Source organism: Eumetopias jubatus, unplaced genomic scaffold (genome assembly GCF_037043125.1).
Source record: "Eumetopias jubatus isolate StellerSeaLion01/CBP00866 unplaced genomic scaffold, mEumJub1_p1.0 scaffold_12, whole genome shotgun sequence".
NCBI lineage: Eukaryota > Metazoa > Chordata > Mammalia > Carnivora > Otariidae > Eumetopias > Eumetopias jubatus.
Genome location: NW_028274818.1, coordinates 103738277 through 103760795, shown reverse-complemented (window position 1 = coordinate 103760795; position 22519 = coordinate 103738277). Strand labels below are relative to the sequence as shown.

Here is a 22519-nt window from a genome sequence, read left to right as displayed (position 1 = left end):
CCAGAACTGAGCTCAATGGGTCTGGAGCTCATGGGCAGCTTTTTGGCTGGAGATAAAGTTTCAGGAGTTACTGGTATATGGTGGTGATGGAGGCTGCCCCGTGGTGTGGGGGCCGGGGGGGTAGGGTGGAAGGAGACTATAGGTTGGGAAGGCTGAGGAAAGTCTTACACTTCACCTTTATTTATTTACTTATTTTTAGAAGCAAGTATTATCATATTTAATTCATCATAAGAACCTTGTTAGAAGGGCACCTGCGTGGCTCAGTCAGTTAAGCATCTGCCTTCAGCTCAGGTCATGATCTCAGGGTCCTGGGATCGAGCCCCGCATCGGCTCCCTGCTCAGCGAGGAGTCTGCTTCTCCCTCTGCCCCTCCTCCTGCTCATGCTCTAACAACAACAACAAAAAATAATAAAATAATAGGGCCACCTGGGTGGCTCAGTCGTTAAGCGTCTGCCTTCGGCTCAGGTCATGACCCCAGGGTCCTGGGATTGAGCCCTGCATTGGGCTCTCTGCTCCGCGGGAAGCCTGCGTCTCCCTCTCCCACTCCCCCTGCTTGTGTTCCCTCTCTCGCTGTCAAAAAATAAATAAAACCTTAAATAAAATAAGATAAAATAAAATCTTAGGAAAAAAAGAACTTTGTTAGGGAGGCAGGTTGGGCTGTATTCTGACATCCACCTTATTTATTTATTTTTTTAATGTTTTATTCATTTATTCATGAAAGAGAGAGAGAGAGAGAGACAGAGAGAGGCAGAGGGAGAAGCAGGCTCCCCGCCTAGCAGGGAGCCCGATGTGGGACTCGATCCCAGGACCCTGGGATCATGACCTGAGCCGAAGGCAGACGCTTAACCATCTGAGCCACCCAGGCGCCCTATTTATTTCTTTTCTAAAGATTTATTTATTTGAGAGAGAGCATGTGTGAACAAGGGCAGGGAGGGGCGGAGGGAGGGAGAGAGAATCCTCAAGCTGACTCCCTGCTGAGCATGGAGCCGGGACACTGGGCTTGATCCCAGGACCCCGAGATCACGACCTGGGCTGAAATCAAGAGTCAGCCACTCAACTGACTGAGCCACCCAGGCGCCCCCGACATCAACTTTAAAGATGAGACAGGCTCAGGTTAAGTGGCTGGTCCAGTGCACTCAGCCGGTAGTCAGCAGGTTGGCCGACTCCACTGTGGCGCTCAGGACACAAAGGCAGGCCTCCCAGCCCCACCCCAAGGACCTGTAGGACACCGCACCGCCTTTTCTTTCTTCTCTTGCCCAGTCCAGCCAGAGGGCATTTCCCGTCCTTTGCTTTGGCCCCTTTCTCTTGTGTAGCCCCTAGCTTGAAAGGGATGTGATTTACACTCACTAGAGCTTTGCCCACCCAGCCCCCCGATCTTGGCGCTGGAGACAGAAGGGAGGGAATTGCAGGCAGACTGAAACAGCTAGGACTGGGAGCAAGCTTAACAGGCAGGTGGGAAGGGGACCAGCAGAGCTTACAGCAGAAGCCAAGGCTACCAGCGGGCAACGAGAGAAGGGAGAGTGAAGGGGCTGAAGACCAGAGCTAAAAGGGAGAGGTGGAGGAGTGGGAGTAGGGGAGGAGAGGTATGGGAGGCTCATTGTCCTAGCAGGGGGAAGTCTTTTGTTTCCTCTCTTCCCTTGGCAGCCTGACAGGATATGAGGCCAAGCCCCCCCTCCATGCCAGCATCCCCCCACCCACTGGATGTGGCCCTTCCCTTACCATTGTGTCCTTGACAGGAATGGGGGCAGGGGCCTTGGCTCTAGGAGGGAATATAAGGACTATTCGTGGCTGGGGGCTAGACTACCAGGGTCCAGAAAGGACCAGAAGACCCCAGGGGGGCTGGTTCATGGGGTTTAGCAGAAAAAGCTTTGTGCCTCCGGAGGAGCAGGAAGCCAGACCTGGGTGGGGCCAGCACAGAGGGTAGCAGGTCGGGCCAGGGGGAGGTAGGTTGGGCCCCAGAGGAGATGACGCAGGGCTTCAGGCTTTTCCCAACCCCCCCCATTCCAGGCTGTGGGCCTGAGAGCTCACCTGAACTCCAGTGTCCCCCCCCCACACACCCCACCCCCTCCATTCCCAAAAGTTGACATCAACCCCACCAGGGCAGTTGGGATCTGGCGGAGCCCAGCAAACTCCGATGTCCTGCCTGGGCCCTCCACATCCACTTCGCTGGAATCCCTCCCTCCGCGGGATCCAGAGTCTGGCCTCCCACTCTGGTCCTCCAGGAATCCTGGAATTTCATCCCTCCCCTCCGCTCCCTCCTGGACCATTTTGCTCCATCAGCTGTTCCTGCAGGAAGGGCGCCCAGCTCAGCCTCGCCTCTCTTCCCGAGCCTTTGTTTGCTGGGTCTGCAGGAAATTGCAGGGGCGGTGGCCAAGGGCTCATCTGCCCCTGGGGCCTGGGGGAGGGGGTCCGGATTCACCAGACAATACTGGGGAGCTCACGGCGGGGGTGGGAACGGTGGGTCGCCCGGGAATTCCCATTTGGGGCCTAAAATCGGAGTGGGGCACCTGCGGGCTGGATTGGACGTCCTTGTCCCCAGGGGCGGTTCGGGTGTGTTCGGGGGTGCCCAGAACTGGAGGCTGGACTGACACTCTAAGGTCACTTCATAGGTTGATCCAGGAGGCAGTACCAGGGGAGAAAAACCCATATATTGAATCCCAGAACCTCGTCCAACAAGCCTCGGATGCCGGGGATCCCAAGCGGCGGGCAAGCAGTAGGCAGGTCACACCAAGCGTCTCAGAGAACGAGCTAATTCCTTCCTCCTTAAAAAAATGGTGAGGAGGAAGACCAGCACGTAGCCCCAGAATTCGCGCCTTCCCAGGACGCAACCGCAGAGCTAGGCGAGGCGTGGACGCTCTAGCGGGCAGGCGCCCTCTCGTTGGTTGCCCTCTCTCTCCGAGGCCACCCTGGGCGCAGCCATCTTCCCTTCCCAGCAGGCGGGTCGGGGGCCGCTGCAGTGACGTGAGGAGCCACCCCCCCGCCGCCCGAGCCCGGGTCTGTTAGAAGCAGCGGAGCTAGGGGTGCGAAGCTATGGCAGAAGTTCCTGTTTCGTGGAGCTTAACTTTCTGTTGGGACTAGGCAGTCAGGGAACGAGATAAACAAGTGCATGACATAGATGGTGTTAGTGCCATAGAGAAAAAATAGGAAAGGGGCATGGGGTGAAGGCTGTGGTTCAATTTAAATGGGATTGGTGGAGGAGATTTCACTATGAAGTCAGTATCTGCGTCCAGAACACAAAGGGAGCTCATGCCTTCTGGGCCACAGCGCGTTTTTGGAGGCTGGGGCAAGGAAACGAGGAGAGGTGAGGGTGGGTTGCCTATTGTGTAGGGCTTGGGGCGGGGGTAGAGAGTGGCCATGTAATATATAGACCACCCTGGGTCGCTTCTGAGCAAAGGGATTTGTTAACAATTGAACTCAGGCAACAGGCGTAAGCCACTGTAGTGGGACTGTAGTTGAGGAATCATGAGGTAAGTGTGGTTATCCTAATTATTAAGGCTTTTCGGCTTTTACATTGAGGAAAATGGGAAACTGTTGGAGAGTTTTGAAAAGAGAAGCATCAGGGCGCCTGGGTGGCTCAGTCGTTAAGCGTCTGCCTACCGCTCGGGTCATGCTGGGATCGAGCCCCGTGACTTCTCCCTCTCCCACTCCCCCTGCTTGTGTTCCCTCTCTCGCTGTGTCTCTCTCTGTCAAATAAAATCTTTTTTTTTTTTAAAGAAGCATCATGAACTGATTCTTGCTTTAATAGCATCATTAAAAAAAATTTTATTTTGTTATTTTTTAGAGAGGGAGAGGTGGGGAGGGGCAGAGAGAGAATCCCAAGCAGGCTCCATACCCACTGTGGAGTCCCGGTGCGGGGCTCGATCCCACAATCCTGAAATCATGACCTGAGCTGAAATCAAGAGTCGGATGCTTAACCGACTGAGCCACCCAGGTGCCCCAAGGTTTTATTTTTAAGTAATGTCACACCTAAGGTGGGGCTCAAACTTACCACCCTGAGAGCGAGTCACATGCTCCACTGCCTGAGCCAGCCAGGCGCCCCTTAATAGCATCCTTCCAACTGCTCTGTTGAGAAGAGACGGCAGGGGCAAGAGCAGAAGCAGGAGACCAGTTAGGGGGTTGTTGCCATATTGCAGGTAAGAGCTGATGGTGGCTTGGACTAAGGTGATAAGATATGGTTGGATACTGGTTACATATATATTTTTAAAGATTTTATTTATTTATTTGAGAGAGAGAGAGAATGAGAGATAGCACGAGAGGGAAGAGGGTCAGAGGGAGAAGCAGACTCCCTGCCGAGCAGGGAGCCCGATGCGGGACGGGAGCCCGATGCGGGACTCGATCCCGGGACTCCAGGATCATGACCTGAGCCGAAGGCAGTCAGTCGCTCAACCAACTGAGCCACCCAGGTGCCCAATACTGGTTATATTTTAAAAGGAGGGGCAAGGGGCGCCTGGGTGGCTCGGTTGGTTAAGTGACTGCCTTCGGCTCAGGTCATGATCCTGGAGTCCCGGAATCGAGTCCCGCATCGGGCTCCCTGCTCGGCAGGGAGTCTGCTTCTCCCTCTGACCCTCATGATCTCTCTCTCTATCTCATTCTCTCTCTCAAATAAATAAAAAAATAAAACCTTAAAAAAAATAAAAGGAGGGGCAAAAGGAATTGCTAATGGGTTGGATGTGGGCTGTGAGAGGGTATTTCAAGCATAACTCCAAGGTTTTTTACTTAAGGAAATGGAAAGGTGGGAAGACCATGAAAGGAGTAGGTTGTGGGAGTAAGTTTAGGCGATTTTGGCCATGCCAAGCTTGAGCTGCCTGTTTGAAGTCCAAGCAGAGGTGTTAATACGTTGTTGGACATATAGTGTGGAGCTCAGGTCTGGGCTGGAGATACACCCTCGGGGCGCCATCATAGAGATGGTGTTTAAGACTATGAGATTGGAAGAGATCACCAAGGGAGTCGGTGTAAATGGTGAAAAGAAGTCTGAGGACTGAGCTCTCAGTCTTCCATGGAGCCTCCAGTTCACAGTGGCATCTTGGCTGTTTCTCTGAGACCTAGGAGTTAAGATGAGGAAGCAAAAGAGAATGAGCAGGAGGAAATCCACGAGTGTGCTCTAGAAGACAAGTGAGGAAAGTGGTGGAGGAGAAGGTAGGAATCAAGCGCAGGCATACCTCAGAGGTATTACAGGTTTGGTTCCAGATCACCGCAATAAAGTGAATATTACAATAAAGCCTGTCAAATCAGTTTTTTGGTTCCCAGTGCCCATAAAAGTCATGTGTATGCTGCACTGTAGTCTATTGTATACAATACCATTATGTCTAAAAGCCATGTACATACCTTCATCAAAAAATACTTTTATTGTTTAGGGGCGCCTGGGTGGCTCAGTCGTTAAGCGTCTGCCTTCGGCTCAGGTCATGATCCCAGGGTCCTGGGATCGAGCCCTGCATCGGGCTCCCTGCTCAGCAGGAAGCCTGCTTCTCCCTCTCCCACTCCCCCTGCTTGTGTTCCGGATCTCGCTATCTCTGTCAAATAAATAAAATCTTAAAAAAATATGTTGTTTAAAAATGCTAATCATTTGGGGCACCTGAGTGGCTCAGTTGGTTAAGCGTCAGACTTCAGCTCAGGTCGTGATTTCAGGGACCTGGGATTGAGCCCCGCTCAACTGGGAGTCTGTTCTCCCTCTGCTTCCCCCGCCCCTGCTCATGCTCTCTCTCACTCACTCTCTCAAATAAAATAAATGAAATCTTAAAAAAAAAAAAAAAAAAGTTTTGCTATAAAGAACCACAAAGAGGGGCACCTGGGTGGCTCAGTCGGTTAAGCATCCAACTCTTGAATTCAGCTCAGGTTATGATCTCAGGGTTGTGAGATCGAGCCCGGCAGCTCCACGTGGAGCCCACGCAAGATTCTTTCTCTCTCTCTCCCTCCCTCCCTCCCTCCACTTGGCCCTTGCTTGTGCACGCGCATGTGCTGTCTCTCTCAAAAACAAAGAAGTGAAGCAATAATGGGAGGAGTATAGTGTATTCAAAAGATCTTTTTTTTTTCCTTTTTAAGACAAGAAGGGGAAAAATCATATTTATATACTAATGGTAGTGATCCAACCAAAAAGAAAACAAGATGATGAAATGGGAAGTAGTGGCAGGTTGACCTTAGCTGGAAGCATGGTTAGTTCAGCCCTAATAACAAGAGGAAGGCACAGCGAAGTGTGGTGGGAGGAGAGGAGCTTTTTGTCTCTTCTGATGGCTTCTCTTTTCTCACTGAATTGGGAAGCACAGTTCTCACTGAATTGGGAGATGCTGAGCTGAGAGTGAGAGCAGTATAGGAAGCACAGAGGGTTGAACAGGGGTGAGGATTTAGGTCATCTAGAAGTGCAGGAGAGTGAACAGACTAGAGAAATCTTGTCGGAATGCTGGGTGGTGTTAGGGCCCACTTGAGGTTCATGGTCATGAATTTGAGAGGAGCTCCCACAGTTGGGTGTTTTCTTCAACCATATTCAGCTGCTTTGGGCAGGCTCGGGGCAGATGGGGAGTTGCATCTAGCAGGGCTGTGGTTTTGCCAGGAGGTTAATAAAGTGAGAGAGGGACAAGGGAGTGCTTTTCACTGACCATGAACTTTAAGCTGGGTAAGATGGGAAGTGAGTGGGCGACAGTGGAAAGAGGGCAGGATCAATGGATTGGACTCCAGTGAGGTGGAGGGTTGTTGGGGTCAGGGCACCTTTCCTTGACCAAACTTCAGTCAGCCTTCTCTGAGCCCTCTTCGGACTTGGCCTCTACCTTGGCCCCCGTCCTTGCTGGGCCTGCCTAGCCCAGTTTAGGGAGCATCTTCCCCACCCTTGATATCTGATCACCCTAGCCTGCCCTCAGCAAGAATCCTAAGTTAGAATCCCCCTAGTCTTGGTATTTCCTCTTGGTAATTACTCATCACTGACTCCCTCATTCTGCTTGTTGGCTATAAATCCCCAGCTGCATTTGCTGTATTTGGAGAAGAGCCCCATCTCTCTCCCCTATTGTGATAGTCTGGACACCTATTACAAGAGTCCTGAATAAAGTCTTCCTTACCATTTTAACCAGTGTCAGATTAATTTTTTCCTTGGCAGGCATACCAGAAAAGGGGAACAGAAAGGAGGAGGGGCTGCAGTCATTTACTGGCAAGGACAAAGTCTGGGCATAACCATTGGGGATTGTGGAGGGTGAAATCTGTGCTGATCTATGGAGTTCAAGCAACTGCCACACCAGGGTGTTGAAAGTCTCATCGGTATGGATATTGAAATCATCAAAAGCCATGACAGGATGGTGTGGGAAAGATCCACGAACCAAACTCCGTCGTGGGCAGCACAGATGACCACTGAAAATGCCACAGTTCAGCTGTTCATGAGACCTCTCCCTGGCAAAGCCACATTTGGGCCGCTTTGATCCGGTTCTCCTACGGGAATGTTGCAGATAATCTACAGCCAAAGACCAGAGGCAGTAATAACGGTGTTCGTTTCCTGAGGCTCAAGTGACATTGTAGCCACAAAGGACTTTATCGAGATTAGAAACTGATTAAGGAAGCCCTCCCAGCTTCAGTTTCCTAATGAAGCATCTACCTCACAAAGTGCTTATGCATATATAGTGTATGCAAACGACTTACTGTACGTTTAGCCAGTGTTTTCAAGTGCCCATTAGTTCATCGAACCCTCTCATAGCAACCTTATGCAGGGTTCTAGTTAATCCCCATTTTACAGATGAGGAAACGGTGCCAGGTGGTGCTCATGTTGATGGTACCCGTAAAGAGTGAGGAGGGGGGGAAAATCCCATCTTCCGGAAGCTCACAAGTCCTGTCATCTCTGCTCGAGGGGACAACACCTAGCAGGGAGGCATGAAAGCCGCAGGAGGACGTTGCGGACTGACGGTGGCCTGTGCAGCCAGAGCTCGCCGGGATCAGCGGCCGATGGCTCCCTCCGATGGCGGACGCGGAGAGCGCAGCCGGTGGGAGGAACCGGCCGCGAGGGGCGGACCTCCTTGGGGGTGAGGGCTGAGGCTCTAGGGTTAGAGACGTTCCCGGGATTCGAGAGGCTGGAGGAAGAGGACTTCGGAAGGCGCCGAGCGACGCGGCCCTGCGTTCCCGACGACGCACCTGGGCCAGGTGTCACGGCCCCGCCCACCTGCAGTGGCCTTCCGCGGTCACCGCACGCCCCTTTCAGTGGTGGCTCCTCCGGGCGCCTCCGCGAGCTCGGATTGGGGTCCACCCGCACAGCGGGCACTTGTTTGCATCGGGGTGATGGGCGCCTTAGGAGCGGTGGCCTACACCGTGCCCTCAGGGGCGACCTAGGGAAGCATCCCGGGTGCACGTGGAGTGGGAGCCGGCGCCTCGCCGGACCCCCGAGCCCGAAGGGGGCGGGGCTTCATGGGCGCGCCCACGGGGCGGGGCTGGGCCCGGGGACCAATGGGGTGCGTGGGCTGGGGGGGCGGGCTCCGGGCCTGGCATCCCGGTAGCTGCAGCTGGCTTTTCCGGCACCCGCGCCCCCTCGGCCCGTAGCAGACCCCCTCCGGCTCTCGGGGATCGCCCCCGGGCGGCTGCGTCCTCCGGGTGGGTGAGTGAGCGCCCTGCCTCTCCCGAGCTGTGGGGATGCGCCTGGCCGGAGAGAAGCGGATCTCGGCCCCCTCCAACCCTCCCGGGGAGAAAGTGGGCAGGAACCGGGGCGGGGTGGGGGGAGGAGGACCCACCTTCTGTTGCTGGCCTGAGTCTTTGTTTTGGTAGTCGAGTGGGTGGTCGAGATTGCAGGGCGCCTCGTGTTGGTGGGAGGAATCTGGTGAGGCTAGGGGGAGAGGAGCTGGTTTGAGATGGGTTGAGAGAGAGAATTGATGGAGGACGGGGCTTTGGAAGATTTGGAAATTTCTCGTTGCCATGGGTGAGGTGATTGCTTGAGGGAGTTGGGAGGGGGACAGCTCAGGACACCGGAGGAGGGAGTGAGGAGGGCCTCCTGCCCAGAACTCACTTCCCTTTTTGGGGGATTTGTTTCCTCTTGCACTGCTAGTTGAAAAGGGAGAGTAGCTTTGCCCCTTCTCAGAGCCATTGCCATCCTTAGTCTCAGGGATATTGGGGGGGGGTCCCCGGGAGCTGGGAGGGGATTTGGTACCCAAATGCTAAGGGTGTGGAGTCTGCCATTGTCCTGAGAAGTGGCAAGGACCAGTGTGCCCCTCACGAACTCTCTGAGTTGCTGGTGAGTTCTTGCTGCTCTCCCTTTTGGGGAAGTTTCCAGGTGTTTGGTTAGAGATGTTTTTGAGGGGCTCCGTGGAGCTGCTTTCCATGAAGGAAACTGTCTTTTGCAGGCCTCATAACCCACTGGTGGCTTCTGCCTGCTCTCTGCCATGGCCAGTGAGAACTCTCCTCTGCTGGCCTACCGGCTCCTGGGGGATGAGGGGGCTGCCTTCTCTGCCAATGGGGCCGGGGGTCCTGGAGGGGCATCTGCCCGGAAGCTCTCCACTTTCCTGGGTGTGGTGGTGCCCACGGTCCTGTCCATGTTCAGTATAGTTGTCTTTTTGAGGATTGGTGAGTGGCGTGTGGGGCCTCCTCAGGGGTGCAGTGGGGTGAGGGAGGGGTGGGGCTGGGATGAGGTGGGGGAAGGGTCCTGGGAAAAGTGGGTGGATGAAGAGCTTGGGGAGAGGGCTCCCCATGGCCTTGTGTTTAGCTCTGCCCTGCAGGTAACTGATGCTGATGACCAGTGTGGTGGTGGGATGCATGAGCCACCCTCTGACCTGCTTTGCCACTCCTGTCCCAGGGTTCGTGGTGGGCCATGCTGGGCTGCTACAGGCTTTGGCCATGCTCCTGGTCGCCTACTTCATCCTGGCGCTCACCGTCCTCTCTGTCTGTGCCATCGCCACCAACGGAGCTGTGCGGGGGGGTGGCGCCTACTGTATCCTCCAACAGTGATGGACTGGGGTCTGGGCTTTTCTGTCTTGTAGGGAGGAGATGGGGCCGGGACAGGGCAAGAGAGAGGCAAGTTCTAATGAATGTTCAGCAGGCAGGCCGATATAGGGAAGGTGACCAACATGGCCTTACATGTATGTTAGTGCTAGTCTCCTGTCCACCAGGTGCTTCCCAGCTGTCATTGTGGTTCTCCCAACAGTCTTTGTCAATTCGGTCGTTCATTTTACAGTTGAGGAACTTGGAGCTCAAGAGTATTAATGACTTGTGTAAAGCCACGTGGCTTGGGAGTGGCTGCGCTGGGCCAACTTGACACTGGGGACGGTCCTGGTGTGTGCAGGGAGACAGGGCTGCAGAGTGCTTTGTGCCCAGACCCTTCTTCCTGCTCCATTTCGCTCTCTTTTCCCTTAACACTCACCCCCTCCTTCCACTTTTAGTTATGATCAGCAGGACCCTGGGGCCTGAGGTTGGGGGCAGCATTGGCCTCATGTTCTACCTGGCTAACGTCTGTGGCTGTGCCGTCTCCCTCCTGGGGCTGGTGGAGGCCGTGCTCGATGTCTTCGGGGCTGGTCTGTGCTCCAGGCGGCTCTGCGGGTTTGCGGGGTCTGGGATTCCAGGGTCACAAAGGAGAGAGCCCTCTCTAGAAGAAGGGCTGCGTGGTCCATTAGCTTGGCTTTCTTGGGTGCCTCCTGTGTTTCCCGCCTCCTGGGGACATCTGAAAGATGGTCCTGGCCCACAGGCAGCTTACCGTCTGGTTGGGGAAGCCCAGGCTAGCACCCCTAAAATCAACAGAGCAAGACTGGTGCTATCCAGCAGGGAGGGGTAGGATGCCGGAGGACAGTGGGGCCAAAGAGGGGGTTTGTTCCTGCTTTGATTCATGGTTGGGATCCCTCCTGGGGGTCTGGTCTTCTAACTCTCTTCCTTCCTCTTTGTAGACTCCACGGGGTCCAGTGGACTTCAGGTTCTGCCCCAGGGCTATGGCTGGAGCCTGCTCTATGGCTCCCTGTTGCTGGGCCTTGTGGGTGGGGTCTGCACACTGGGGGCTGGCCTCTATGCCCGCGCCTCCTTCCTCACGTTCCTGCTGGTCTCTGGATCCCTGGCCTCCGTGCTCGTCAGCTTTGTGGCTGTGGGGCCCAGGAGCATCCCCTTGACCCCTTGGCCCGGCCCCAATGGCTCCTCCCTGCCGCCCCAGGTCGGCCACTTCACTGGCTTCAACAGCAGCACTCTGAAGGCCAACTTGGGTGGTGAGCTGGGCACAGGGGCGACAGGGTCCTTGGGGCAAGGGGCAAGCCTGTGAGGGAGCTGGGCCCTTGGAATCCCTGGATAAGAACAGACGTCAGAGAGACTCAGGGGCAGGAGGTCAGATCTCTGAACAGTGCAGGTCATTTAGCATCTGGCCAGTGTGTCTGGCCCAGTGGGGCGCCAGCACGACCACGAGACCGATCCTGCCTTAGAGGAATTTTTTTAGTTAGAGAGATAAAAAGGGCATTCAGGAAACAATTAAATCACACAATAAGACCAAGAATGATTCAAGTGGATGAGAGTCAGGTGAGGGGTCATCTGGGGATGGTCCCGGTGTGTGCAGGGAGACAGGGAGGGGGGAGGCTGGGGATTTCAGGTAGGAGCCAGAGGGAAGGTGTCTCAGGAAGGAGCAAGGACGAAGGCCTGGAGGGAGGAATGAGGAGAATGGGGGCAGGGGTAGGGGAATGGAGGTGATGAGGCCAGCTGAGCCAGGGCCTGTGGCCGGTCAGGGCTGGGGTCTTGGGGAGGGTAGTGGGGGAGGCGCGGGGGTTTGGGGCATGTGGCGAGAGGCTGGCAGGGCCAAGATGCCCGGATCCCTGTGAGGGATACCGACGCCCTCTTCTTCCTGGGAACCATCCCTCAGCTGGCTACGCCAAGGACTACACCACGGGGGCCATGATGACCTTTGCCAGCGTCTTTGCTGTCCTTTTTAACGGCTGCACGGGCATCATGGCGGGGGCGAACATGTCAGGTGAGAGCCTCTGCCCGCCGCCCCCTGGGGTGTGGGGCGGCCACCCTGTGTGCCCCTGTGGGAGTGCTGAGGGCTCCGGGATGTAGGGGATGGTGGAGGGCTGACCTCTGCCCTTCTGCTCCTCTCCCTCCAGGGGAGCTGAAGGACCCCAGCCGGGCCATTCCTCTGGGCACCATCGTCGCTGTCACCTACACCTTCTTCATCTACACTCTGCTTTTCTTCCTCTCCAGCTTCACCTGTGACAGGTGCCAGGGGAGGGGGCCAGCCTGGCCCTCGAGGGGGTGGAGGGGGTCATGGAACAAGGCTGCCACACCGGGATCACCCAGCGCATCCCAGGCTGGCGGGGCAGGTACCCCTGTTGTCGGGATGCAGGGAACACGAAGACTGTTTCTCCCACAGGGAGAGAGAAGGAAGTGCCGCCACCACCGATGGGGATAGCTGGCTAAATGCCGATCGCCAGCCTGTAGCCAGTATTCGCTGTGTTCCTGGGACTGTTGTAGCGTTTGGTTTGGGGGTGGTGGGGGATGGTTTTCTAATCAATTTGTATTTCTGTAAATATTTGGATTCTTGTGCAGATACTGTTAGGAATGTCTACCATGTGATTAAACCCAAAGCAGCGCAATGAGAACCAGGGAATACCATGTCTTTCCCCTCCGGGCACACATGATGTATTACAATGGGCTTTGAGATCAGGGCTGGGTCAGTTGAGAATACCCAGGACTACCCAGCTCCTCACCCTCACGTAGAGTCAGAGCACTTTTCTCACGGCGGCCCTGGGAAGGATGCAAGTGTGGTATCTACGTCCTGCTCTCCCCCCCCCCAGGACCCTGCTGCAGGAGGACTACGGGTTCTTTCGCGCCATCAGCCTGTGGCCCCCACTGGTGCTGATTGGGATCTACGCCACGGCGCTCTCAGCCTCCATGAGCTCACTCATCGGGGCCTCTCGCATTCTCCACGCTCTGGCTCAGGATGACCTCTTTGGTGCGCCGTCCCCTGCTCCTTGCCCGGTTCTGAGCACACACCTTCCCTGCTCCCCCGTGTCTGTCTTGGTCTCCACTTGGCCCAGGCTGATGTGTCCGTTGCGTTTCTGTTTGCACAGGAGTGATCTTGGCGCCGGCCAAGGTTGTGTCCCGAACAGGGAACCCCTGGGGAGCTGTGCTTTATTCTTGGGGCCTAGTGCAGGTAAGCCTTCCTTTCAAGCTGTCCTTCCCCTTCCCCTAAGCCCCGCCTGGTTCTGCTCCCAGGACCAGGAGGGGCTTAGCCTTGGGCTGGGAGAGTGAATGACAAAGGCAGGATGCGTTGGTGTTTAGCGGGGGATGCACGAACGCCCAGCCTCTGGGTCCTTGTCTAGCTGGTGCTCTTGGCCGGGAAGCTGAACACATTGGCCGCTGTGGTCACTGTCTTCTACTTGGTGGCCTATGCTGCGGTGGACCTGTCCTGCCTGAGCCTGGAGTGGGCCTCGGCCCCCAACTTCCGGTGAGAGAAGATGCCTGTGTCCCCAGAGACAAAGAGGGAGGAATCGGAAGGACTCAGGCCCCGGGGGGAGGGGGGGGAGGGGGGCTGAGGCTGGAGGGGGGCTGAGGCTGGAGGCGGGGGTTGCTGAGGCTGGAGACGGAGTGGAGCGGTCGCCCCTGAGTGCCCTTCCTTCTCTCCCCCACCCCCAGCCCCACCTTCAGCCTGTTCTCCTGGCATACCTGCTTGCTGGGGGTGGCCTCCTGCCTGCTCATGATGTTCCTCATCAGCCCTGGGGCCGCCGGTGGTTCCCTGCTTCTCATGGGCCTGCTTTCCGCCCTGCTCACAGCTCGAGGAGGCCCCAGCAGCTGGGGCTACGTCAGCCAGGCCTTGCTTTTCCACCAGGTTGGGGGGCTCGGAGGAGGGTGGGGAGTGGGGGAGGCAGTCTGGGAACCCCCCGCCCCCCACCAAATAGGCCTCCTTGTGCCGTGGCTGGAGTCAGGGTTCTTGTCCAAGAGGTGGTGAGTGGGGCTGCCCGCTTGAGCCCTTCCTCTCCACACCTTACCCCTGCTCCCAGGTGCGAAAGTACCTGCTCCGGCTGGATGTCCGGAAGGATCACGTGAAGTTCTGGCGGCCCCAGCTGCTGCTCCTGGTGGGGAACCCCCGGGGTGCACTGCCTCTGCTGCGGCTGGCCAACCAGCTCAAGAAGGGGGGCCTCTACGTACTGGGCCACGTCACCCTGGGAGACCTTGGTGAGTCGCGCCCCCCACGTCCCCCCCCGCCCCCCCTCCCGTTCCCTCCCCAGCTTCCTTCTCCCTCTCTCCTCAGATGCTCTTTGTGTTCTTTGGGTCCAGAGGCCTCATGCTTCTTCCCCGATGACGCTTCCAACCAGCCAGAGCCCTGCTCAGACCTCTTTCTTTGGCCCATTGGGGATTTGGATTCTAGGAGAAAAGTACATGGGTTTGGCTCTCATCTGCTGCCTCCCTTCTCTGCAGACTGCCTGCCCTCTGACCCTGTGCAGCCCCAGTATGGGGCATGGCTGAGCCTGGTGGACAGAGCCCAAGTGAAGGCCTTTGTGGACCTTACCCTCTCGTCCTCTGTGCGCCAGGGGGCTCAGCATCTGCTGCGGATCTCTGGTCTTGGTGAGCTACTCCTCCCTGGGTCCCCTCAGCTCCCTCTGTGGCCCCTTTCAATCTCTGCTACCGTCCCCCAGAGAGTAAACCACAAACTGCAAACTCCGAAAGGAACTCAGGGTCTAGTCCAGATAAGATGCAGCGCTCAAGTTCAAAGATAACAGATGGTGTGAAAGTCCTGACACCCGGGGACTCATCTGATTCTTGGATGGACTGGAGATGGGTGCCACTGACATTGTTTTTTTTTTTTTTTCCCTGTCCCCAACATTAGGGCACAGGCTCTGAAGACCACGTTGTGTGTCTGGGGACAGTGGGAGAATTATTTGAGGCTGGGGGGCTGCTCCATCAAATCTAGGGCAGATGGTTTCCAGACATCCGACTTCATGACCGCTATGCACTGATGTGGCCGGTGACAAGATGGTATCTCAGCTGGGGCTTGGAAGGGGCGGAGAAGGAAGGGGTGGTGTGACATTGGCCTCCAGAGACTTCAGAGGATGCAGAGGGTGTGTGGGGCTGATGCTTTCTGAGTGAGTGTTCGATTCCCTGCTTTGTTACCCTGCCTTAGTGCCGAGGCCTCCAGCCTCGCACCCCAGCTTCCTGCAAACCCGTGCTGAGCTGCCATCTTCTTTCTCAATCCGAGGCGGGTGTCAGCCCCCTCCCTGAGTGCATACTCCCTTCTCCACTTAGCTCTGGCTCAGGTTCAAGTGTTGGACAATATCCTGTTCAGTGTAAATCAGAACCCTGGATGATGCTCAGGAAGGGGTGACTAGTTTCATTTGCAAGATCGGCTGGAGTTCACACCTGCACAGGTGTTTTGGGCTGTTGTCAAGCATTGTTAGAGAGCTTGGTGTCTCCTCAGCCCCACCCTCTGTGGGGGAAACCATGCCGGGAGACCACTACTTTCTGCCACATTTATCCTCAGAAAAATGATTCAAATGAAGGGAAAGGATTTCCTCCAAATAGTAAGTCCTCCTGGAGTGCAGAACTTGATTTACTGGTGGATTTTGAGCAACCCGTCTGTTTCACGAGAAATAAGCCTTAGACACGATCTCAGAGTTTTTCTGTAAATTCAGCCCTGTTAAAGTGGGCATGGGGGGGAGGCTATCCAATTTCACATTGGTTGTTCAAAAATTTAAAAGCCAGGAACTGTCAGTAGGGACTTGGGGCATTGTGTTTGCTACACGCGTGCACACACACACACACACACACACACACACACACACACACACACACACACACGGGTCAGAGGCTCAGAGAATAGGCTCTGGTGCTGGGTACCTTGTGTTTACCTGCGGACCCCAGTATCTTCTGACTGTGAGCCTTGGGGCAAGTGACTTCACTGCTTTGTGCCTCAGGTTGCTTATCTGTGAAAAGGATGAGTAAAGAGTCCCTACCTCATAGTGTTGCTTCAAGAATCAGATGAGTTAAAACACAAAGTGTTTTCAACAGGACCTCGCCCTTGGTTAGTGTGTGCAGATGGTAGCTGTTTCTTCCCCGGGGACCAGGCTTTGGACCTGCCATCATTAGGGCCCTGCAGTGGTAGGAACAGATCAGGCCAGTTCTCATCCTCCCCCAGCAGAGGCTGGGGTGCCCTTTCCCTGGGGATTGAGGCCATGAGCTTGACTGTTGCCTACTCAGGGGGTCTGGTCTGCCAGTGCAGTCAGACCCTCATCTCCATCACGAAAAAGGTGTGCAGCTAGGAGCTTGGAGCGGAGGCATCCTACTGCCGTGGACAGGAAGTGCTCATTAGTTAAGAAGAATCGCTGCTGAGGCGAACTTTCGCCTTGTATTTAAGTGGGGGAGATTAGTCATGTAGATGCAACAAATAAATGCATGCAAAAGCATTTGGGAAAACTAAAAGTCATTATGCAAACGTGCGAAACGTTGCCGGGAGAGCCCAAGCATGGTGCGAAGGCCATACCTGATGGCTGACGTGTGTCGCTGTCAGCGTGTCTGAGTGGGTGCATATTAGCGTGGGGTAAACTTGGCCTGCGAGTCTGATTCCTGTTGGTTCCTTCCCACCTCCCCTTCTCTGCCCCCAGGTGGCATGAAGCCCAACACGTTGGTCCTGGGTTTCTACGATGATGCTGCACCCCAGGACCACTTCCTGACAGACCCGGCTTTCTCTGAGGCTGCTGATGGCATCCAGGAGGGCGGGTCCCCAGCCCTGAGCTCCCTGTTTCCTCCACCCCGGGCTCCTGGGAGCCCCCGGGCTCTGAGTCCCCAGGACTATGTGGCCACGGTGGCAGATGCCCTCAAGATGAACAAGAATGTGGTCCTGGCCCGGGCTTGTGGAGCGCTGCCCCCTGAGCGGCTGAGCCGGGGGTCTGGGGGCACCTCTCCGCCACATCATGTGGACGTTTGGCCCCTCAACCTGCTGCGGCCCCGGGGTGGGCCTGGCTATGTGGATGTGTGTGGCCTTTTCCTGCTGCAGATGGCAACCATCTTGGGCATGGTGCCTGCTTGGCATAGCGCCCGGCTCCGGATCTTCTTGTGCCTGGGGCCTCGAGAGGCCCCCGGGGCGGCTGAGGGGCGGCTTCGGGCACTGCTGAGCCAGCTGAGGATCAGGGCCGAAGTGCAGGAGGTGGTGTGGGGCGAGGGGGCTGGGTCTGGGGAGCCCGAGGAGGAGGAGGAGGAAGGGGACTTTGTGAACGGCAGGCGGGGAGAGGCCGAGGCAGAGGCCCTGGCGAGCAGTGCCAACGCCCTAGTTCGGGCCCAGCAGGGGTGCAGCCGAGGAGGAGGGCCTGGGGGGCCTGAGGGTGGGGATGGCGAGGGTGGGCCTGCCACGGCCCTCACTTTCCTGTACCTGCCTCGGCCGCCAGCCGATGCTGCCCGCTATACTCGCTACCTGGCGCTGCTGGAGACTCTGACCCGTGATCTGGGCCCCACGCTGCTCATTCATGGTGTCACCCCCGTCACTTGCACTGATCTCTGATGCCCGGGGCCTGAAGCAGAGGGTGCCTGGGTCTAGGGACCCACCTTGATTAGTGGATGTGGAAGGGAAGGGCAGCCTCCCGCCTGCGCTGCATGTGGGGTGTGGAGCCTGGTGGAAGGACTAGGGGATCCTGGGCTGGGCATCCATCTGTCCCTGGGAGAGGGGCTTCAGGGCACTCATGCAGGACAGCGGTCCCGTCCCCACCACGCTGGGGGAGGAAGCCAGCAGCCCTCCCCACTGGCCTCCCTCCCTTCACTGGTGCCTTGATGGAGGCTGGGTCTCTGCTTTGACTCTCAGCTACCTCAGTCTCCCCTCGCCCAACAGATTCGCAGACCCCTGAGGTTGTGATGTTTTTGTTGTTTTATTTTTCTAACCGCTGAACGTGAATAAAAGACCGAAACACTAAGGGCTGACTGAGCACTGCTGGCGGGGAGGGGTAGGTGGGGCAGGAAGAGGGAGAGACCTTGTATGGGGGAGTGTGGGAAGGAGCGGAGCTGGAGCGTCCCAGCGGCGAGGTGGCCATGTGCAGGACTTGGGGCGCCAGTCTGGGGGGACGGGTAGAAACGGAGGCGGCCGTGGAAAGCACTCCCTGCTCGGTAGGAGGGGGCTGACTGGGGGAGGGACGGCGGTTTAGGGCCTAGGGGGCCACGTGACCCTCCCCCAGGAATGCGGTGACGTCACCGGGGGCGTGGCTGTCCCCAAAATTGGGGAGGAAGGGGAAAAAAAAAAGCCAGAAAAAGTTTCTTTCCCGGAGTTCCAAACGAGGTGTGGGGCGGAAGAAGGGGTCAAGACTACAGGCTTGGGGCTACACGGGGCCTGACCGCTGTCTGGAGACCCCTGTTCCAGGCCATGTCGGGGCCCACTTGGCTCCCCCCAAGGCAGCTGGAGCCTGCAAGAGCCCCTCAGGGGAGAGCACTCCCTCGAGGCGCCCCGGGGCCGCCGCCAGCCCACGGAGCAGGTAAGGCAGCCCCAGTGCCGCCAAGGAGGCCACTGGCCATTCTGCGCTCACCTCTGCCTTCTGGCTCCTGCCTCCCGCCTGTCCCTGCCACCCCTTCCCTGAAGCCCTTCTGGCTTCCTGCCCCTCCTGCTCTGTTCTCGGACCCCAGGTGTGTGGGGGAGGGGAGAAGAGGGACCCAAGAGGGCAGCCTCCACACGTGCCACCCTCCTCTCCTTCCCCATCCCCACCTTGGCTCTCTCTTCCCTCACCTCAGCACTTCAGCCCCACCCCAGGGTCAATTTTTGCCCCCTCCCATCTGAGCAGTGTTACCAGGCCCCCGGGGGACCGGATGATCGGGGGCTCGCCTGGGTGGGGTGCCATGGAGCACCCCAGCGCTCACAGGTAAGAACTGGAATTGGGGGGGTGGGAGGTGGGGGCACCCGGGGCAAGTGATTTGAATTCTCCCTGCTTTTGCTTCATCCCCAGGGGCTCCCCCCAGATAGGGGGGCCTTGCGTCCAGGGAGCCTGGATGCTGAGATAGACTCACTGACCAGCATGCTGGCTGAGCTGGATGGAGGTCGTGGGCATGCCCCACGGCGGTCGGACCGGCAGGTGACGCCGTCCCCCCACCCCCCCCCGCCCCCGCTCCTTATCTCCTGCTCTCCTCCCTACTCCCCAGCCTGGTCCCTCTCTAGATTCTCAACCTAGGCCCCCCACCCCCACCCCCAGTGGGAGTGACACACACAGGAGCATGGAAGAAGCTGGACCACCAGAGCTTACTAGGTTGTCAGCCTCTTGAGTGTGAGCCCTTGTCAAAGACCAGCGCTTACTTTGGGGTCACACACACGGGGGGTTCCCACAGGTGTGTGTCCTGGAATGGGCCTGCTCACTCCTGATCTGTGTTTCTCCCCAGGCTTATGAGCCCCCTCAGCCCCATGCCTACCGCACGGGCTCAGGCTCCCTGAAGCCGAATGGAGGGGGTGTTCCTATTCCTCCCCAACAGCTCTCAGCATCCCCCTATGGGGGCCCCACTCCGGCCTCCTATGCTACAGCCAGCACCCCTGCTGGCCCTGCCTTCCCTGTGCAAGTGAAAGTGGCACAACCAGTGAGAGGCTGCGGCCCTCCCAGGCGGGGGGCCTCTCAGGCCTCCGGGGCCCTCCCGGGCGCCCACTTCCCTCTCCCAGGCCGAGGTGACGTCTGGGGGGCTGGCTATAGGAGCCACCGTGAGCCAGGGCCAGGGGGTAAAGAGGAGGCTGCAGGAGGAGGAAGAGAACGCGGGTACGGGCCCCAGGTAAGCCCAGGTACTGGGATTTGGGGGTCCTCACAGACACTGATTGGGTGGGGCAGGGGTGGTGTTCAGTGTCCTGGTTGTCAGAGGCCTGGGGTGTTGGAGCTCTGGATTCCCCCAGGGATGTGTCAGGAGATACAAGAGGGAGGTGTTGGAGCTGTATGGGCTCCTGGCGGTGCGCCCCTGGGCCCTGGGCTGAGACCTCCTCAATCAAGCTTTCCAGGTGGAACTGCCTGGTCCCCTTCAGGAAGTTTGACAGCACAGGCAGCTAGAGGTAGGACCGACCCCCTGATTCCACCCTCACAGGTTCCCCTGAGCCAGCCTCCTGAGGAGGAGCTGGAGAGGCTGACCAAGAAGCTGGTGCACGACATGAACCACCCTCCCACCGGGGAGTACTTCGGTGAGCTGACCTGAGGTGGGAAGAGGTGGCAGGGACAGGGGACTGGAGAGTCAGTGGGACCGCGACTCCGTCCTCCTGATCTGCGCCGATTGACCCTGTCCATCCGTCCCCAGGGCGCTGTGGGGGCTGCGGAGAAGACGTGGTTGGGGACGGGGCTGGCGTTGTGGCCCTGGACCGCGTCTTTCACGTTGGATGCTTTGTGTGCTCTACATGCCGGGCCCAGCTTCGGGGCCAGCATTTCTATGCCGTGGAGAGGAGAGCGTACTGTGAGAGCTGTTACGTGGTGAGTGGACGTGCTTGGGGGGGGGGTGCTGGAATCAGCAGCTGGAGGCAGGGGGCTTCCAGCTGAGGTGGGGACTAGATGTCCAAGCCCCAAAGAGGAACGGAGCTCTACGCCGGGGGACTAAACTGAAAGGAAGGAAGGGAGGAAAGTAGCTAAATGACCGGCTGCCAGAGGGAAAGGACAATAGTCCCTTACAAACGTGAGATGTTTATTTCAGAGTTAAGGGGATATATGTTAAATTCCCACACTGCCACCCCTGTGAAGCAGCTATTCCTACTGAAGGAAACCGAAGCTCAGACACTAAATCACTTCCCTAGGAAGCTGCGGTGCTGGGACTCATACTCAGATCTGTTCAAGGCCACTTTTCACTGAATCCCTTGCAGGGAGCTACAAAAACAGATGGGTGGGCCAGCAGGGTGCCTGCCTGGCCTGGGCTGCTTGAGCCCTGAACTTCCCACCCTCCTTTCTAATAGGCCACTCTGGAGAAGTGCTCCACGTGCTCCCAACCCATCCTGGACCGGATCCTGCGGGCTATGGGGAAGGCCTACCATCCTAGCTGCTTCACCTGTGTGGTGTGTCACCGTGGCCTCGATGGCATCCCTTTCACAGTGGATGCCACCAGCCAGATCCACTGCATCGAGGACTTCCACAGGTCGGGCCGAGTCTCCCATCTTTGTCTCAGGATGTCTGACCCTCCCCAATTTCCTCATTTCTCCTTCATACCCCAGTACCAACCTCTCCAGTTTCCCACCCCTGGCTTTGTCTCTTTCTTGTTACCCATCACTCTCCCTTCTAAGATCCAAGACCATACCTCTGGCCTCTCCTGTTCCCTCGAATATCTCACCTTCTCTGGGCTCCATTGTTAGTCTCCTCCAACTCGGGTTTGACAACCTCCTTGGTTCCCTTCTGCCCGCCCCCCCCCCAGGAAGTTTGCCCCACGATGCTCAGTGTGCGGTGGGGCCATCATGCCTGAGCCAGGTCAGGAGGAGACTGTACGAATCGTTGCTCTGGATCGCAGTTTTCACATTGGCTGTTATAAGTGCGAGGTCAGGGGGCCTGGGCAAGGGGAAGGGGAGGTTCTTGGGGTCTGGGGTGCTGGGTATGGTAGAACCCAGGGCTCCGGGCCTGATAGAAATTTGTTGCTTCCGTCTTAACAGGAGTGTGGGCTGCTGCTCTCCTCTGAGGGCGAGTGTCAGGGCTGCTACCCACTGGATGGGCACATCTTGTGCAAGGCGTGCAGTGCCTGGCGCATCCAGGAGCTCTCTGCCACCGTCACCACCGACTGCTGAGTCTTCCCAGAAGCACCTGTTACATTCCCCCTTCCCATCAGCTACCCTCCCTGACAGCCACCTTTACAACTTTGTCACCAAATGCTGTCTCCTCTTCCTCCAATCATGAAATAATAACCCCTTAGGAGTATACAAAAACACTTTCAAGTGTATTGTTTCATCTGATTCTCACAGCAGCCTCACGCAAGCACAACTGTTGCGACTGTCTGCGTTTTTGTAGGAGAAGTGATCTCAGATTGCATGCTTCCCAAATGGCAGTACCAAGATCAGAACCTGGCTGGGTCTTCTTAGACCTAGTTTTTTGTAACTCCACTATATACTCTTGCAAACGTAGTTTGGTGTAAAGACACCCCTCCTCTCCGTGCTTGGAGTAAAGCTGCAGCATGCTTCAAGGAGGCAGCGTTTCCTATTAAGCCTTCACACCCCACTCCCTGAACAAGGACTTGGGTGTTATCTCCGGGGTGGTGGTGCATTTAATCCGGCACAAGCCATACTCCGCCTGTTGATCAAGACCTCAACCTGTAACAGCCCGACCAAGTACTGGTTGGGGATAAGACAGATTTGCCGGTTTCGCCTACAAGACGGGGCGCCTCTGTTGAAGGACAGCAGTAACGGGTTTGCAGGTGGTAAATACTGAGGCGGCAATAAAGCCTGGCTCTCTGGTGCAGCACAAAATGGTGGGAGATACTTTAAAATGGTTGCTCTATCCTGCTAAAGGCCTGCATTCCCCAACTCCGTGCCCTGCGCCAGAAAGGGAAAACAGCCCTGGATGAGGGCAGGAGGCTCCCCGAGCAGGGTGGTTGGGGGTCAACAACTGGACACGAACTGGTTCAGGCCCCGGACACATCCGAGGGGCCGCGACCTTCGACCTCAGCCAGACGAAACTCTCCTTCGCGCCCAGAGGGCCCTACCACCCTCC

At 57.0% G+C, this 22519-nt stretch overlaps 2 protein-coding genes across 4 annotated transcripts; both read left to right on the top strand.

Annotated features, from left to right (window-relative positions):
* Positions 1 to 8440: 8440 nt before the first annotated feature.
* SLC12A9 (solute carrier family 12 member 9) lies at positions 8441 to 17809 on the top strand. 2 transcript variants are annotated; one of them, XM_028110292.2, is made up of 14 exons: positions 8441 to 8552; positions 9296 to 9515; positions 9745 to 9879; positions 10328 to 10459; positions 10826 to 11134; positions 11776 to 11883; positions 12017 to 12128; positions 12707 to 12864; positions 12983 to 13065; positions 13235 to 13359; positions 13548 to 13740; positions 13913 to 14087; positions 14331 to 14477; positions 16511 to 17809. In XM_028110292.2, exons 2-14 carry the CDS (start codon positions 9335 to 9337, stop codon positions 17401 to 17403), a joined length of 2751 nt encoding a protein of 916 aa, XP_027966093.2. In that variant the 5' UTR covers positions 8441 to 8552; positions 9296 to 9334; the 3' UTR covers positions 17404 to 17809. The 2 variants fall into 2 exon arrangements, with proteins under 2 accessions (XP_027966093.2, XP_027966092.2); XM_028110291.2 differs by having other exon boundaries at positions 8441 to 8556.
* An 81-nt stretch (positions 17810 to 17890) lies between these two features.
* Positions 17891 to 21740, top strand: TRIP6 (thyroid hormone receptor interactor 6). 2 transcript variants are annotated; one of them, XM_028110297.2, is made up of 9 exons: positions 17891 to 18361; positions 18615 to 18742; positions 18827 to 18952; positions 19344 to 19631; positions 19935 to 20028; positions 20142 to 20311; positions 20785 to 20963; positions 21237 to 21357; positions 21469 to 21740. In XM_028110297.2, the coding sequence occupies exons 1-9, from the start codon at positions 18253 to 18255 to the stop codon at positions 21598 to 21600; spliced, it is 1347 nt and encodes a 448-aa protein (XP_027966098.1). In that variant the 5' UTR covers positions 17891 to 18252; the 3' UTR covers positions 21601 to 21740. The 2 variants fall into 2 exon arrangements, with proteins under 2 accessions (XP_027966098.1, XP_027966097.1); XM_028110296.2 differs by having other exon boundaries at positions 19254 to 19631.
* The last annotated feature ends 779 nt before the right edge of the window (positions 21741 to 22519 follow it).

Excerpts from the sequence above, each read along its gene's own strand:
- SLC12A9 (XM_028110292.2), top strand. The coding sequence starts at position 9,335 with ATGGCCAGTGAGAACTCTCCTCTGCTGGCCTACCGGCTCCTGGGGGAT. Across the intron at positions 9,516-9,744 it reads AGTTGTCTTTTTGAGGATTG|GGTTCGTGGTGGGCCATGCT; the intron begins GTGAGTGGCGTG and ends CTCCTGTCCCAG. Across the intron at positions 13,066-13,234 it reads ATTCTTGGGGCCTAGTGCAG|CTGGTGCTCTTGGCCGGGAA; the intron begins GTAAGCCTTCCT and ends GTCCTTGTCTAG.
- TRIP6 (XM_028110296.2), top strand. The coding sequence starts at position 18,253 with ATGTCGGGGCCCACTTGGCTCCCCCCAAGGCAGCTGGAGCCTGCAAGA. Across the intron at positions 20,964-21,236 it reads TGCATCGAGGACTTCCACAG|GAAGTTTGCCCCACGATGCT; the intron begins GTCGGGCCGAGT and ends CCCCCCCCCCAG. Across the intron at positions 21,358-21,468 it reads TTGGCTGTTATAAGTGCGAG|GAGTGTGGGCTGCTGCTCTC; the intron begins GTCAGGGGGCCT and ends CCGTCTTAACAG.